Here is an 18016-nt window from a genome sequence, read left to right on the forward strand (position 1 = left end):
AATGAGGAAACTGTTGAAGTCCACATTGATGCCCTGGGGTTGAAGTGTTCCGAGGCGGAAGATGAGGCGTTCTTCCTCCAGGCGTCTGGTGGTGAGGGAGCGGCGGTGAAGGAGGCCCAGGACCTCCATTTCCTCGGCAGAGTGGGAGGGGGAGTTGAAATGTTGGGCCACGGGACGGTGTGGTTGATTGGTGCGGGTGTCCCGGAGATGTTCCCTAAAGCGCTCTGCTAGGAGGTGTCCAGTCTCCCCAATGTAGAGGAGACTGCATCGGGAGCAACGGATACAATAAATGATATTAGTGGATGTGCAAGTAAAACTTTGATGGATGTGGAAGGCTCCTTTCGGGCCTTGGATACAGGTGAGGGAGGAGGTGTGGGCGCAGGTTTTACAGTTCCTGCGGTGGCAGGGGAAGGTGCCAGGATGGGAAGGTGGGTCGTAGGGGGGCGTGGACCTGACCAGGTAGTCATGGAGGGAACGGTTTTGCGGAAGGCGGAAAGGGGTGGGGAGGGAAATATATCCCTGGTGGTAAGGTCCACCCTGACCTTAAATTTACCTGGACCATCTCTGACACCTCCCTCCCCTTCCTGGACCTCTCCATCTCCATTAATGACGACCGACTTGACATTGACATTTTTTACAAACCCACCGACTCCCAGAGCTACCTGGATTACACCTCTTCCCACCCTACCTCCTGCAAAAATGCCATTCCTTATTCCCAATTCCTGCGCCTCTGCCGTATCTGCTCCCAGGAGGACCAGTTCTACCACAGAACACACCAGATGGCCTCCTTCTGTAGAGACCACAATTTCCCGTCCCACGTGGTTAAAGATGCCCTCCAACGCATCTCGTCCACATCCCGCACCTCCGCCCTCAGACAACACCCCTCCAACCGTAACAAGGACAGAACGCCCCTGGTGCTCACCTTCCACCCTTCGCATAAACCAAATCATCCGCTGACATTTCCGTCACCTCCAAAAAGACCCCACCACCAGGGATATATTTCCCTCCCCACCCCTTTCCGCCTTCCGCAAAGACTTGTTCCCTCCGTGACTACCCAGTCAGGTCCACGCCCCCCGACAACCCACCCTCCCCTGCCACCGCAGGAACTGTAAAACCTGCGCCTACACCTCCTCCCTCACCTCTATCCAAGGCCCTAAAGGAGAAAGTGAGGACTGCAGATGCTGGAGATCAGAGCTGAAAATGTTTTGCTGGAAAAGCGCAGCAGGTGAGGCAGCGTCCAAGGAACAGGAGAATCGACGTTTCGGGCATAAGCCCGAAGAAGGGCTTATGCCCGAAACGTCGATTCTCCTGTTCCTTGGATGCTGCCTGACCTGCTGCGCTTTTCCAGCAACACATTTTCAGCTAAGGCCCGAAAGGAGCCTTCCACATCCATCAAAGTTTTACCTGCACATCCACTAATATCATTTATTGTATCCGTTGCTCCCGATGCGGTCTCCTCTACATTGGGGAGACTGGACGCCTCCTAGCAGAGCGCTTTAGGGAACATCTCCGGGACACCCGCACCAATCAACCACACCGCCCCGTGGCCCAACATTTCAACTCCCCCTCCCACTCTGCCGAGGACATGGAGGTCCTGGGCCTCCTTCACCGCCACTCCCTCACCACCAGACGCCTGGAGGAAGAACATCTCATCTTCCGCCTCGGAACACTTCAACCCCAGGGCATCAATGTGGACTTCAACAGTTTCCTCATTTCCCCATCCCCCACCTCACCCTAGTTCCAAACTTCCAGCTCAGCACTGTCCCCATGACTTGTCCGGACTTATCCTACCTGCCTATCTCCTTTTCCACCTATCCACTCCACCCTCTCCTCCCTGACCTATCACCTTCATCCCCTCCCCCACTCACCCATTGTACTCTATGCTACTCTCTCCCCACCCCCACCCTCCTCTAGCTTATCTGTTCACGCTTCAGGCTCACTGCCTTTATTCCTGATGAAGGGCTTTTGCCCGAAACGTCGATTTCGTTGCTCCTTGGATGCTGCCTGAACTGCTGTGCTCTTCCAGCACCACTAATCCAGCATTCTCAAAGATCCATCCCACCCTGGCAATGTTTTTCTACAACCTCTACCATCGGGGAGGAGGTGCAGAAGCCTGAACACATGCACCAGCTGGTTTCGCAACAGTTTCTATCCTACTGTTGTTAGACTACTGAATGGACTCACAAACTCTGAACATTCACCTGTACCTGTGTTTTTGTTTATGCTGCTGTTTCCCTATTATTTACTATCTGTGCTACTTAACTCTGTGATCTGCCTGTATTGCTCGCAAGACAAAGCTTTTCACTGTGCCTCGGTACACGTGACAATAAATTCAATTCAATTTAAATTTGGAGCGAACCGTTAATTCATACTCCACCCACTACACCTCTGTCCTCTGAAACTCCTGCAGTAATACAATTAGACAAAGAACTGCAGGCTTTCTGCAAAAACAGAAATTGTCAGAGTGATTCAGCGGGTCTGGCAGCATCTTTGGAGAGAAAGCAGTTAATGTTTCATGTCCAGTTACCCTTCTTCACAACTGTTCTGAAGAAGAGTCTCTGAACTTGAACTATCGACTCTGTTCCCTCTCTTGGTGTCCCTCTCTGCAAACCTTTCTTCAGGACTGGGGTAGGGTGTGGGGGGAGCTGCAGATAAAGGGGGTGGCAGGGGCAGGGGTGTGAAGTGGGAGAGGTGAAGACAGGCAGAGGGTATGACCCAGTTGGTCAATTGAAGGAATGAATCAGGTTGATGGACTCCAATTTCAAATAACCTCCCTCCCCATCCCCTTCCCTTCCACTGCTCCCTGCCACCAACCGGATTCATTCCTCCCATTGACCAATCAGGTCAAACTCTCTACCTGTCTTCACATATCCCCACTCCACCACCCCCTTTATCTGCAGCTTCCCCGACATCCACCCCTAGTCCTGAAGAAGGGGTACACCCAAAACACCGACCTCCTGATGCTGCCTGGCTTGCTGTGTTCTTCCAGCCTAGATTAGAGTGGTGCTGGAAAAGCACAGCAGGTCAGGCAGCATCCGAGGAGCAGGAAAATCGACGTTTCGGGCAAAAGCCCTTCATCAGGAATAGATTTTTCAGGGCACAGGAGATGACCTGGGGGTTGCAATGAGAGAGAGACTCACTGAGATTCTTGTAGAGAGAGGAGGAAAACTTCTTCAAGGCAGGCATCCTTGCAAGAGGATTTGCAGTAGGGTTAAAACTCTATTCCTGATGAAGGGCTTTTGCCCGAAACGTTGATTTTCCTGCTCCTCAGATGCTGCCCGATCTGCTGTGCTTTTCCAGCACCACTTTAATCTAGACTCTGGTTTCCAGCATCGGGATTCCTTATTTTTACCGTGTTCTTCCAGCCTCGTGCCTGTCCCTCCTGATGCTGCCTGGCTTGCTGTGTTCTCCCAGCCTCCTGCCTGTCCCTCCTGATGCTGCCTGCCTTGCTGTGTTCTCCCAGCCTCCTGCCTGTCCCTCCTGATGCTGCCTGCCTTACTGTGTTCCTCCAGCCTCCTGCCTGTCCCTCCTGATGCTGCCTGCCTTGCTGTGTTCCCCCAGCCGCCTGCCTATCCCTCCTGATGCTGCCTGCCTTACTGTGTTCCTCCAGCCTCCTGCCTGTCCCTCCTGATGCTGCCTGCCTTGCTGTGTTCCCCCAGCCTCCTGCCTGTCCCTCCTGATGCTGCCTGCCTTGCTGTGTTCCTCCAGCCTGTCCCTCCTGATGCTGCCTGCCTTGCTGTGTTCCTCCAGCCTCCAGCCTGTCCCTCCTGATGCTGCCTGTCTTGCTGTGCTCCCCCAGCCTCCTGCCTGTCTATTTTGGATTCCAGCATCTGCGGTTTTTTTGTCTGCAACCTCTCGGCAAACCAGGAACCCTTCCCGTACAATGTTCACAGCTCTCCACGCTCTGAGTCCATGATCCTGGAACACCTGCAATGTCATTGTGGGTGTCTCTACACCAAATGGACAAGATGGTAATTGTTCAAGATGGCAGCTCATCACCACCTTCTCAAGGGCTGGGCAATAAATGCTGGGCCCAGCGAGTGACATCCACATCCCACGAGGGAATGAAAAGAAATGGTTATGATCATTGTCAAGCCTCAATGCTCAAAATAGGGTCAATGCCGCAGGGAAAAGTTTGGGAATTGGGGTGAGGGGGTGTTTGTTGAAATGTATTCCCTCTCTCACAGTTGCTAAGATTTATTCAATGGTCTGGCAGTTTAACAATAGCATCTATTATCAAATCTAAAGGTACAGAAGGTTTGAATTATAGAGAAACACTGGACTTTTTTCACTGGAACATAGCAGGTTGAGAGGTGACATTATGGAAGTTTATGAAATAATGAAGGGTACAGATAGAGTAAATGGTAGTTGCCCTTTCCCAAAGATAGCAGAATTTCAAGACTGGGGCACATTTTTAAGGTGAGAGAGATTTTTTAAAAAGACCTGAGGGGCAACTTTTTTACACAGAGGGTGGTCCGTGTGTGGAATGAACTTCCTGTGGAAGTGGTGGATGTGAGTACAGTTACAATTTTTAAAAGACGCCTGGATAAGTACATGAACAGGAAAGGGTTTGGAGGTATATGGGCCAGGAGCAGGCAGGTGGGTCGAGTGTAGTTTGGGATTATGGTTGGCACGGATTGGTTGGACTGAAAGGTCTGTTTCTGTGCTGTATGACTCTATGTTTCTGTACATATGTACTCCTTGGTGGAGAGTGTGGTGCTGGAAATGCACAGCCAGTCAGGCAGCATCCGAGGAGCAGGAGAATCGACGTTTTGGGCATAAGCCCTTCATGAAGTGATTATGCCCAAAGAGTTGGTTCTCCTGCTCCACGGATGCTGCCCGATCAGCTGTGCTTTTCCTGCACCACACTCTCAACTCTGATCTCCAGTATCTGCAGTCCTCACGTACTCCAGGGTGGTGTCGGAACCAATGAGTAGATTAATATAGCCCTTACCTTCACAGACATCGCCTTTAGCTTGGTGACCCTCTCTGCAGATGCAGTGACCAGCAGAGGGTCCCCAGACACCGTCCGTGCCACAGCGGCGCTGCAGTAGCCCCATTTGTACCGAGTTATCCACGCATTGGCCAAGGACCAGCTCGCCACTGCGTGTAGTTTCAGGAAACACGGCCAGATTGTGAAGGCTCGGTGGGCATTTCTTGTAGTACACCTTGAAGGAGCTGAGGAGGAGGCAGGGGCCAATATAATCGAAGCCCAGCTGGAAGACTGAGCGGCTCACGGGACCCAGGCTCTCCCCTGTGACGGTGTTGAGTGCCCTTCTCAGCTTCTCCCAGTCGATGGGCCCATCCAGGTACTCTGTCGGAAAGTGCTTCTCGCCCTTGACACGGATCCTGACGGATTCGTGGATTCTGGGTCTGGCGTAATCATTGTCCGACTGAAAGAAGTACACACTGAAGTCCTCCCTACAGTCGCTCGGGAACAGGCAGCTCAAGAGGGTAAAGGTCAGGTCCAGAAAGAGGTGGCGAGCATCCCCGGCAGAGACTGGACCGGTCCACAAAACCTGCGACGTTTTCTGGAGTTCAGGGTCCATCGGGCAGCATTGGTACACCAGGTGGGGTGAATTAATCTCCAGGGTAAAGCTGCCATGTGACCACTGTGGGTGCAAAATACAGGACATGGACTAGAATATACAGTCACATTCATAGAGGTCCAAGGAAGAGATGAGCACAAATTCTTATGATCACATAAAGGGAGCTTTACTCTGTATATAACCCTGTACTGTCCCTGTCCTGGGAATGTTTGATGGGGGACAGTGTAGAGGGAGCTTTACTCTGTATCTAACCCCATGCTGTCCCTGTCCTGGAAGTGTTTGATGGGGGACAGTGTAGAGGGAGCTTTACTCTGTATCTAACCCCATGCTGTCCCTGTCCTGGAAGTGTTTGATGGGGGACAGTGTAGAGGGAGCTTTACTCTGCATAGAACACTGTACTGTCCCCGACCTGTGAGTGTTTGATGGGGGACAGTGTAGAGGGAGCTTTACTCTGTATCTAACCCCTTGCTATTCCTGTCCTGGGAGTGTTTGATAGGGGACAGTGTAGAGGCAGCTTTGCTCTGTATCTAACCCCTTGCTATTCCTGTCCTGGGAGTGTTTGATAGGGGACAGTGTAGAGGGAGCTTTGCTCTGTATCTAACCTCATGCTGTCCCAGTCCTGAGAGTGTTTGATGGGGCCATCTACAGAGAGATTTACTCTGTACCTATTCCAGTACTGTCCCTGTCTTGGGAGTATTTGATGGGAACAGTGTAAAGAGAGCTTTACTCTGTATCTAACCACATGCTCTCCTTGTCCCAGGAGTATTTGACGTTGACAGTGTACAGAGAGTTTTAATCTGTATCTTATGCCATCCTGTCCCTGTCCTGAAAATGTTGGCTGTCTTCCCCTTCTCATTTACCCCGCATCTAATTATTATTCCAGAGGAGGGAGATGTACAAATGTAAGTTGTGATAATTATTTTTTGTGGTGAATATGATGAAAAATTGTTGAAAGCGGGGACAGAACAATGGAGTGATGGGAGCAAGAGGATTGTTGCTTACCTTGGTGTTACGTTTCAACAGTTTATTGCTGTGCCAAGAGTCAAACAGGACCACTGCAAAAGAAGAAAAGTTCCTGTAAGCATAATCCAAAGTGTAAGTCCAATGGTGTGCAGGCTAGGTGGAGTGGCCATGCTAAATTGCCCATAGTGTTCAGGGATGTGCAGACTAGCTGGGTTAGCCATGGGAAATGCATGGGGTAGGATAGAGGTGTGGGATGCTCTTTGGAGGGTCAGAGTGGACGCAACGGGCCGAACAGCCTGTTTTCACAATGTAGGTGTTCTATTCCATTGCATGAAATGCAAAAGATTACTCTTCCTACTGCCTTTTATCTGTTGGCTCATCCATGTGTCACTGCTTCAGAGGGTGTAAGAGGATATTTATATATATATCCATCGATACGCTATATCAAATGAATGAAAGGTGTGGCTATGTGTGTGCAAGTTACACAGTGATGAAAGTTAAAACTAATTTGGTCTGAAGCAAGGCAACATTATTGAGGCCTACAAAAGTCTCGCTCGCTACTTTTCAACATCTCTTGGGGTAGAGACTGGCGGCTACCATGTCTCACAGGTTGGTGAGCTTCAGGTATGTGTTAAATGTTGGTTGATTGTTTGACTTTAGGGCATTCATTGGTACCTATCGCTTACTCCTGCTCTCACTCATTGCACATTTACTGTCCAGTGGGGAGTGCTATGTAATGACCAGGAGCCCAACAAATGCTTTAAGGCAACTAAATCTGAGGTATATTCACTGTTATAAATGTAGAATTTTCTCATAGGAAGCTCCTATAAGTGGGCTATCACTAGATAATCTTTTAGATGCTACTTGAGGGATTCAATTTAGCCATGACAAGGAGGGGTTGGTAAACTCCCCAGATCTTTTCCAAAGTGATGGTTGTGCACTTAGAGTCATACAGCATGGAAACAGACCCTTCAATCCATCCAGTCCATGCGCACCATAATCCCAAACTAAAAGCCAAAAGAACTGTGGATGCTGTAAACCAAAAACAAAACTGAAATTTCTGGAAAAGCTCAGCAGGTCTGGCAGCATCGTGGAGAGAAATCAGAGTTAATGTTTTGGGTTGAGTGACCCTTCCTCGAATAGTCCCAAACTGGCATATATCTCTTCAAATCTTTCTCATCGATGTACTCATCCAAATGTCTTTTGAACGTCATAATTGTACCCACATCCACCACTTCCTCTGGAAGTTCATATCATACACAGACCATTTGCTGTGTAAAAACGTTGCCCCTCATGTCCTTTTAAAATCTTTCTCCTCGAACCTTAAAAATATGTCCTCTAGTCTTGAAATTCCCCACCCCATGTAAAAGATCTTCGCTATTCACCTTATCTATGCCCCTCGGCATTTTATAAACCTGCTGTGGTTCTGTTTGCCGAGCTGGAAGTTTTTGTTGCAAACGTTTCGTCCCCTGTCGAGGTGACATCCTCAGTGCTTGGGAGCCTCCTGTGAAGCGCTTCTGTGGTGTTTCCTCCGGCATTTATAGTGGCCTGTCCCTGCCGCTTCCGGTTGTCAGTTTCAGCTGTCCGCTGTAGTGGCCGGTATATTGGGTTGATGTGTTTGTTGATGGAGTTTGTGGATGAGTGCCAAGCTTCTAGGAATTCCCTGGCTGTTCTTTGTTTGGCTTGCCCTATAGTGGTAGTGTTGTCCCAGTCAAATTCATATTGCTTGTCATCTGCGTGTGTGGTTACTAGGGATAGCTGGTCGTGTCGTTTCGTGGCTAGTTGATGTTCGTGGATGCGGATCGTTAGCTGTCTTCCTGTTTGTCCTATATAGTGTTTTGTGCAGTCCTCTATTTTATAAACCTCTATAATGTCACCCCGAACCTCCCTAACGCTCCACTGAAAGAAGTCCCAGCCTATCCAGCCTCCCCTCATACTCTCCATTTCTGGTAACGTCCTGGTAAATCTCTTCTGAACCCTCTCCAGTTTAAGAATATCCTTCCCATAGGGCGATCAGAACTGCATACAGTACTCCAGAAGATGCCTCCCCAACATTCTGCACAACCTCAGCATGACTTCCTAACTCCTACACTCAAAGGTCTGAGCAGTGTGCTAAACACCTTTGCAACCACCCTTCAAGAGAGTGGATGGAGCATTGGTTTATGTTTGGCAAACTTAACACTGCAGCAGCCCTTGAGTATTCCATTGGGAGAGTCAGTCTAGATCTTGTCTTTGGGTCCTTGGAGCATAGGACATGAACCTGCAACCTTCTAAGTTAGAGTCAAGCAAGTGGAACTAACAGCACACATTCCTACAATAATTAGTCAGTGCTGAAAAGGGTTAAACAAGGATACAAGCAAAGCTATTAACCTCTGCATTCTCCAGAAACCTTAAAACAAAACTCCCCTCAGGTCAGACCCAGAGAAGAAAGTGGTCAGCCCGGATACCATCCTTACCATCGTTCAGGCGATCCTCTGTTCCCGAATGCACAGGCTGTAAAACGCACCACGTCAGGCACAGAAGGTGCAGGGGACCTGGCAGATGCATAGCTCTGAGAGTTTCTGAGGCTGCTGTCTCAGGCTCGGCCTGGGTGTATGACACACAAGAGTGAATCACATTCTAATTTTACTTGCAGTGATCAGATATCAATCGGAGCCAGGGGGGTGTGGTGTCTGAACAGTCACAACAAAGCCGGGGGTGGGGTGATCAGAAGGAAAATGACTGCAATGCATTTCTAATTATTTTCCTTTGAAAAGCAGTTTTTAAAAATAAAATAATAATTACTATTTCTGCAAATCCTTTCCAATCCTGTCGTACAATAATAAAATCCTTGCTTTTGAGTCAGAATGCCTAACCAGTGCAGTCTAACAAAAATCAAAATAAAACCTCATCTCTTTCGATTGTACCCAGTGGAAAGGGTAAATTTATGGGAGTCATGCTCCAGCTGAATTCAGATACTTTCCAAGGATAAACTGGCATTCAGTCTCTAGGTTTATCCTTGAAGATAAGGATTGAGTAATAATTTGCGTTCCTATAGCCCCTTGCATAATCTCAAGAGCGTCCCAAAGTGCTTTGTAGTTAATTTGATATGCAGTTACTGCTGTAAACACAGCCACTAGTCTGCACTCAGTAAGGCGTCCACATTCAGGAAAGCAATAAAGACCAGATCATCAGGGATTTTTTAAGTGGAGGTTAGTTGAAGGGTGAAGGGACACTGGGGAAAACTCCTTGTTCCATGTCTACAAAACAGCACTTAAGGTCGTTTTGCATCTGCCCAAGTGGAATTTGTTTGACTCGGCTGAAATTAGCTGAGGTAGGGCAGTGTTCCTTCTGCACTGGAGCTGTCAGCCTGATTTATGTGCCCAGCTGTGCGTGGTGTGAGAGAGTCCACAATCTTTGGTTGGGCAGTAGTGATATCTGCTGAGTCACTCCTGACAGAGTTGCCAAAAAATGATTTTTTTTTTACAACAGAGAACCAGCATAGACTCATGGACTCGGTAGAGTTGTGGATAACGCCAAAGAATGTAGTAGTGGCTGTGTTTACAGCAGTAACTGCGTATCAAATTAACTACAAAGCACTTTGGGACACTCTGAGATTATGCAAGGGGCTATAGGAATGCAAATTATTACTCAATCCTTATCTTCAAGGATAAACCTAGAGACTGAATGCCAGCTTACCCTTGGAAAGTATCTGAATTCAGCTGGAGCATGACTCCCATAAATTTACCCTTTCCACTGGGTACAATCGAAAGAGATGAGGTTTTATTTTGATTTTTGTTAGACTGCACTGGTGAGCTGAGAGGTGGCAAATGGAGTTTAATGCAGAAAAGTGGGAGGTGATTCACTTTGGAAAGGTTACAGGAATAAAGAGGGCTAATGGGAAGATTCTTGATAGTATAGATGAGCAGAGAGATCTCGGTGTCCATGCACATAGATCTTTGAAAATTGCCACCCAGGTTGATAGGGTTGTTAAAAAGGCATACGATGTGTTAGCTTTTATTAGTAGAGGGATTGAGTTTCGGAACCATGAGGTCATGCTGCAGCTGTACAAAACTCTGGTGCAGCCGCATTTGGACTATTGCGTACAGTTCTGGTCACCGCATTATAGGAAGGATGTGGAAGCTTTGGAAAGGGTGCAGAGGAGATTTACTAGGATGTTATCTGGTATGGAGGGAAGATCTTAAGAGGGAAGGCTGAGGGACTTGAGTCTGTTTTTGTTAGAGAGAAGATTGAGAGGTGACTTAGTCGAGAACATAAGATAATCAGAGGGTTAGATAGGGTGGACAGTGAGAGCCTTTATCCTCAGATGGCGATGGCTAGCACGAGGGGACATAGCTTTAAATTGAGGGGTGATAGATATAGGACAGATGTCGGAGATAGTTTCTTTACTCAGATAGTAGTAGGGGCCCTGTCTGCAACAGTAATAGACTTGCCAACGTTAAGGGTATTTAAATGGTCATTGGATAGACCTATGGATGAGAGTGGAATAGTGTAGTTAAATGGGTTTCAGAGTGATTTCACAGGTTGGCACAACATCGAGGGCCAAAGAGCCTGTACTGCACTGTAATGTTCTATGTTCTGTGGCAAATGGTCTCCTCCTGTTTGTCCTGATTCTATGAGGACCGTGAATCAGCACAGAGCAGAGAGGAACTCTGGATAACAGTCTGTACAACTCACGTGCCTTAACCAGTTGGCCCTTGGTGTACAATGTGTGATATAATATTCAGCCTCGGGACTTAAGCCAGTGCACAATTAGTATGTATATCTTCAATTTAAGAGAATTTCAGGACTCCATGTATTGTGTGTACACAGTGTTGTGACTCTGCCTGGCTGTGGGTCTGCATGCTGCAGAGAAAGCAGTTAGATTAGATTTTATTTTAGATTAGATTCCCTACAGTGCGGAAACAAGTCCTTCGGCCCAACCAGTCCACACCGAACCTCTGAAGAGTAACCCACCCTGACCCATTCCCCTCTGACTAATGCACCTAACACTATGGGCAATTTAGTACTGCCAATTCACCCTGACCTGCACATCTTTGGGTTGTGGGGGGAAACTGGAGCACCCGGAGGAAACCCACGCAGACACAGGGAGAATGTGCAAACTCCACACAGTCGCCCGAGGCTGGAATCGAACCTGGCACCCTGGTGCTGTGAGACAGCAGTGCTAACCATTTGGTTTGCTGCAATATCTGCTTCATAACTTAAAATGCTTTTTACTATTTTAAATAAACTAATCCATGAAGTATATCCATCCTTGATGCATGATTTATCCTCAGACTACTATCATTTTTCTTTTCATACATGGGATGCCTAGCATCACTGGCTGCCCCAACATTTATTCTCCGTACTTATTGCCCTTGAGAAGGTGATGGTGAGCTGCCTTCTTAAACTGCTGTGATCCATGTGCTGTAGGTTTTGGAGGAGGGAGTTCTGAGATTTTGACCTAGCAACAGAGAAGGAATGGTGATATATATATATATATATATATATACACAAGTCAGGATGATGAGCAGCTGAGTGCATGTATCTGCTACCCCTGTCTTTCTAGATGGAAGTGATCCAAGGCTTGGAAGGTGCAGATCTAAGTATTTTTGGTGAATTTCTACAGTATATCTTCTAGCTAGTACACACGGCTGTTGAGTGTCAGTGGTGGAGAGAGTGGATGCTTGTGCATGTGGTGCCAATGAAGCAGACTGCTTTCCCTTGGATGGTGTCAAGCTTCTTGAACATTGTTGGAGCTGCCCCCATCCAGAGCAAATGGGGACTATCCCATCACACTTCTGACTCATGCCCTGTGGATGATGGATAGGCTTTGGGGAGACAGGAAGTGAGTTACTCAACGCAGCCTCTGACCTGCTCTTGTAGCTACTGTGTTGATGTGGCTAGTCCAGTGAGTTCAGTGATGGTAACACCATTGAGTGTCAAGGGGTTAGGAATTAGATTGTCTCCTCTTGGAGATCGTCATTGCCTGGCATTTATGTGGTACAATTGTTACTTGCCATTTGTTAGCCCAAGCCTGGATATTAAGCAGATCATGTTGCAGTTGAACATGTACTACTTCAGTATCTGAGGAGTTACAAATGGTGCTGAATATTTCACAATCATTGGCGAACATCCCCACTTCTGACTTTACAGCGTCATTGGGTCATACAGAATGGAAACAGATCTTTCGTTCCGACTCATTTGTACTGACCAAGTTTGCCAAACTAAAATAGTTCCATTTGCCTGCATTTAGCCAATATCCCTCTAAACCTCTCCTATTCGTGTACCTGTCCTAATGTCTTTTAGATGTTGTAACTTCACCTGCATCTACCACTTACTCTGGCAGTTCATTCCATATACGAGCCACCCTCTGAAAATGTTGCCGCTTAGGTCCCTTTTGATTCTTTCTCCTCTCATCTTAAACCTCTGCTTTCTGGTTTTGAACTCCCCTACCCTAGGGAAATGACCTTTCCTATTCACCTTATCCATGCCTCTCATGATTTTATAAACCTCTATAATGACACCCTTCAACCTCCTACGCTCCAGTGAAAAGACTCCCAGTCTATCCAGCTGTTCCTTATAACTCAAACTCTCCAGTCCTGGCAACATCCTTGTAAATCTTTTCTGAACTCTCTCCAATTTAATAATATTCTTCTCACAGCACACAGACCAGAACTGTACACTGTACTCCAAAGGTGGCCTCACTAACGTCTTAATCAACAGCAGCATGGTGTCCCAACTCCTTTCGTCAATGGTCTCAGCAATGAAGGCAAGCACGCTAAATGCCTTCTTAACCACTCTGTCTACCTGTGACACAACTTTCAAAGAACTATGAACCCATGATAAAAATCTGAACCCCTAGGTTTTCTATTCGACAACACTATCCAGGGCCCTACTGTTAACTGTATGAGTCCTACCCATGTTTGTTTTACCAAAATGCAACATTCCACAAATTAAACTCCATCTGCCACTACTCTGTCCATTGGTCCACTTTATGATCAAGATCCTTTTTAACCTTAGGTAATCTTCTTCACTGTCCGCTATACCACGAGGAAAGGTAATTGAAGATGATTGGGCCTAGGGATTCTACCTTGAGGAACATGTGCAGAGATGCCGTTCAACTGAGATAACTGACCACAAACGACCACAACCTACATTTCAGGTATGACTCCAACCAATGGAGAGTTTGCCCCCTGGTGCCCATTGCTTCCAGTTTTCCTTGGGCTTTTTGATGCCACACTTGGTCAAATGCAGCCTTGATTTTAAGGTTCTGATACTCTTAACTCTGGAATTCAGCTTTTGTGTCCATGTTTGAACCAAGGCTGTAATGAAGTCAGGGATTGAATGGCCCTGATAGAATCCAAACTGGGCATTACTGAGCAGGTTATTACTAAACAGATGCTGCTTGATAGTACTGTTGATTAACAGCTTCACTATGATCAGGAATAGACTGATGGGGCAGTAATTAGATTACTTAAATTGTGGAAATAGGCCCTTCGGCCCAGCAAGTCCACACCGACCCTCCGAAGAGCAACCCACCCAGATCCATTCCCCTACATTTACCCCTTCACCTAACACTACGGGCAATTTAGCATGGCCAGTTCACCTAACCTGCACATCTTTTGGATTGTGGGAGGAAACCAGAGTATCCGGAGGAAACCCACGCAGACACAGGGAGAATGTGCAAACTCCACATAGACAGTTGCCTGAGGCAGGAATTGAACCCTGGTCTCTGGCGCTGTGATGTAGCAGTGCTAACCACTGTGCCACCGTGCTGCCCACCAATTGACTGGATTGAATTTGTCCTGTTTTATACATATGGGACACACCTGGGAAATCTTCCATATTGTCAGGTAGATGCCCATGTTGTAACTATAATGGAACAGGGTGGCTAGTTCTGGAACACAAGTCTTCAGTAATATTGTCGGAATGCTATCAGGGCCCGTAGCCTTTGCGATATCCAATGCCTCCAACCATTTCTTGATATCACGTAGAGTCAATCAATTGAGCTGAAAACTGTTGTATGTGATGCTGGGGACCAGTGGAGAGTCCAAGATAGATCATCCACTTGGCACTTTGGCTGAAGATTGCTGCAAATGCTTCAGCCTTATCTTTTGCGCTGATACATTGGACTCTTTCATAATTGAGGATGGGAATATTTGTGGAGCCTCCTCCTCCAGTGAGTTGCTTAATTGTCCACCACCATTCGCGAATGGAGGTGGCAGGACTACAGAGCATAAATCTGATTTATTGGTTGTGGGATCACTTAGCTTCCATCACTTACTGTTTATCACTTGCTACTTATGCTGTTTGGTACACAAGTAGTCCTGTTTGGTAGCTTCACCAGGTTGGCATCTCATTTTAAGGTATGCCTGGTGCTATTCCTGACATGCTCTCCTACCATCTCCATTGAACCCAGGGTTGATACCCTGGCTTGATGATAATGATTAAGTGGGGGAATATGCCGGGCTATGAGGTTGCAGATTGAGCTGATGTACAATTCTGCTTTTGTTGATGGCCCTCAATGCCTCATGGATGCCTAGTCTTGAGTTGTTAGATCTGTTCAAACTCTGTCCTACTTAAGGGAAGCAACGTTTTGCTGGTATTATTGCTCGATTATTAATCCAGAAACTCAGCCCATGTTTTGGGACCAAGGTTTCAATTCTGTCATGGCAGATGGAGGAATTGGAATTCAATAAAAAAATATCTGGAATTGAGATTGTCAGGAAAAACATATCTGGCTCACTTCAGTGAAGCAAATTTGCTATCCTCACCTGGTCTGGCCTACATTTGACTCCAGGTCCACAGCAATGTGGTTGACTCTCAGCTGCTTTCTGAAATGGCCCAGCAAGCCATTCAGTTGTAACAATTGCTACAAAGCCTCAACAAAGAAATGAAACTGGACACCTCACATGGCAATGATCTCGCCACTGGAAAAGACAATGGCAAAAACAGCCCTGTGAATCCTGCCGAGTCCTCCTTACTAACATCTGGGTGCTAATGCCAAAATTGGGAGAGCTGTCTCATTGACCAACAGCTTGACATTGTCATACTCATTGAGTCATTCCATACAGACAATATACCAGACACTGCCATCACCATCCCTGGATGTGTCCTATTCCACTGACAGGACAGATCAGGCAGAGTTGGGGGCACAGTGGTATACAATTGGGAGTTGCAATGGAGTCCTCAACATCGACTCTGGACCCCATGATGTTTCATGGCTTTGGGTTAAACATGGGCAAGAAAACTTCCTGCTGATTACCATGTACCTCCTCCCTGATGAATCAATACTCCTCCATATTGAACAACACTTGGAAGAAGCACTGAGGGTGGCACAGATGCAAAATGTGACTCTGGGTGGGGGATTTCAACGTCCATCACCAACACGGAATGGGTAGCAACACTACTGATCGAGATGGTCAGGTCTTAACGGTCATAGCTGCTAGATTTGACCTGTAGTGGGTGGTGAGGGAACCAACAAGCGGGAAAAGCATACTGGACGTCATCCATACCAATCTACTGGCTGCAGATGTATCTGTCCATGATGGTATCTGTAGGAATGACTACCACACAGTCCTTATAGAGGTGACATCCTGCCTAGAAATTGAGTGTTGTGTGGAACTATCACTGTGCTAAACGGTGAACAGCAGTGGGAAACATTGTGTCGATGAGGCTAGCCCCAAAATGGTAGATTTTAAACCCTCAAGACGGGGCTGAGTTAGGCCGAATCCCAGCATGATGATGTTGCAAGGCTGGTGAGACGAAGGGTTCAGGAGGAACATGGTCATTGACCATGGAGGAACCTTGCTCAGCTAAAGCAGTTCCGTGTAAATAGGAGGCATAGGGATGTCCCAGGCCTTCTGTAAGCTGCAATGGGCACTGATGAGACCCGCTGTTTTACCGTCGAGGTTTTACACCATCAGGTTTATTGGTAGTGGAGCGGAAGATTGGAATCTCAATGTTGATACAATGAGTTGGGCCTGTGCCTGCACGGTGGCACAGTGGTTAGCACTGTTGCCTCACAGCGCCAGAGACCCGGGTTCAATTCCCGACTCAGGCGACTGACTGTGTGGAGTTTGCACGTTCTCCCCGTGTCTGCGTGGGTTTCCTCCGGGTGCTCCGGTTTCCTCCCACAGTCCAAAGATGTGCAGGGCCAGGTGAATTGGCCATACTAAATTGCCCGTAGTGTTAGGTAAGGGGTAAATGTAGGGGTATGGGTGGGTTTCGCTTCGGCGGGTCGGTGTGGACTTGTTGGGCCATAGGGCCTGTTTCCACACTGTAATGTAATCTAATCTAATCTAAAATAAAAATGCATAAAAATAAACCTGTCGCCTCAAGATCCAGAATTTGCCCATGTGAAGCATGAGTTAATTGGTCCAGTTTTTTCTCAGGGTGGATTTGTCCTTTTTCCTGTTTAGGTCGTCTCTCTCACTATCATTCACATCTCTCCAGTGAGGAAAATTCCATTTATTGTGTCAATTAAACACTTCCCAAGGATGTCAAAAGTACAGTCTGATTGCCTGAGTAGGGGAATTTGTTGTTATTTCTGTAAACTTCCTGACTGATATCTCGAGTATAAGTAGTTTTCGAGGCTCAGTCTTATTGCAAATTGTTTCCTCCTTCGGCCAGTATAAACAAGCAGCTCTTCCAATTCTGGACTCTTGAGCATTGTCCAACTTCTACCACTCCACTCTGACAGCAACTAGCAATCTGATCGTCATCAGATCTCTCTGTCCCACTCTCTCGCTCTCTTTCTTCCTTCCTTTAAGACATTCTTTAAAATCTACCCCCATGACATGGTTTTTGGTCATGCGCACTTACAATTGGGTATTCACATATTTGTGATGGATCATGGAATGGTGGGACTGAATGACCAGAGCACTCTTCCCAGTTACGTTGCGAGACTGCCAATCTTAAGTTTTCCAGCTCATATGTAATCAAGTCACTCGTGATTATTGTTGCCTTTTAACACAAGCATCTTTCTTAATACTTTGTCCTGCTTTGTGGTTATTGTTTTGGGGCTTATAGACGAATCTCACTTATGACTTCTTTCCCCTACTATTCTTTGTCACCCCCTCAGGTCAATTCTACATCTCCATCTCGTGAATCAGGCTCATCTCTAACTATTGCAGCATGCCATCCTTGATTACACCCACCCACACCCAGCTTCCTATTTTTCTTGATTGTCATACACTCAATACTCATGATTTTATCTTTGTTATCCTGCTGACACAGAGAGTCATACAGCACATAAACAGACCCTTCAGTCCAACCAATCCATGCTGAACATTTTCCCAAACAAAACTAGGCCCACCTGCCTGCTCTTCCCTGAAAACCTTTCCTAATCAATGTTTAATTTCTTTTAAACATTATAATTATGCCCACATTCACCACTTCCTCAGGAATCTTTGAAATGACTTTCCAACTCATGATTTAACTCAATGTGTACCATCAATTTTCATTGTGAAGAATGTGCATTCGGATATGAAGCCTGTGGTTTTGTCTTTTTATTTATCTTT

The 18016-nt window shown here is 46.9% G+C and overlaps 1 protein-coding gene across 1 annotated transcript in view; it reads right to left on the reverse strand.

The window, feature by feature from the left end:
* Nucleotides 1-9281, reverse strand: part of LOC122543849 (tyrosine-protein kinase receptor UFO-like) — a 51755-nt gene extending 42474 nt beyond the window's left edge. The window contains exons 1-3 of the mRNA XM_043682677.2: nt 8969-9281; nt 6552-6604; nt 4955-5612 (exon numbers count right to left, since the gene is read on the reverse strand). Coding sequence (XP_043538612.2) covers nt 4955-5612; nt 6552-6604; nt 8969-9059 — 802 coding nt within the window. The 5' untranslated portion in view covers nt 9060-9281. The remainder of the gene's footprint in view (nt 1-4954; nt 5613-6551; nt 6605-8968) is intronic.
* Nucleotides 9282-18016: the final 8735 nt, after the last annotated feature.

The sequence above is a fragment of the Chiloscyllium plagiosum genome, unplaced genomic scaffold, assembly GCF_037043375.1.
Source record: "Chiloscyllium plagiosum isolate Xiang-an unplaced genomic scaffold, Cpla_swu_hap1 HiC_scaffold_46, whole genome shotgun sequence".
Taxonomy (NCBI): Eukaryota; Metazoa; Chordata; class Chondrichthyes; order Orectolobiformes; family Hemiscylliidae; genus Chiloscyllium; species Chiloscyllium plagiosum.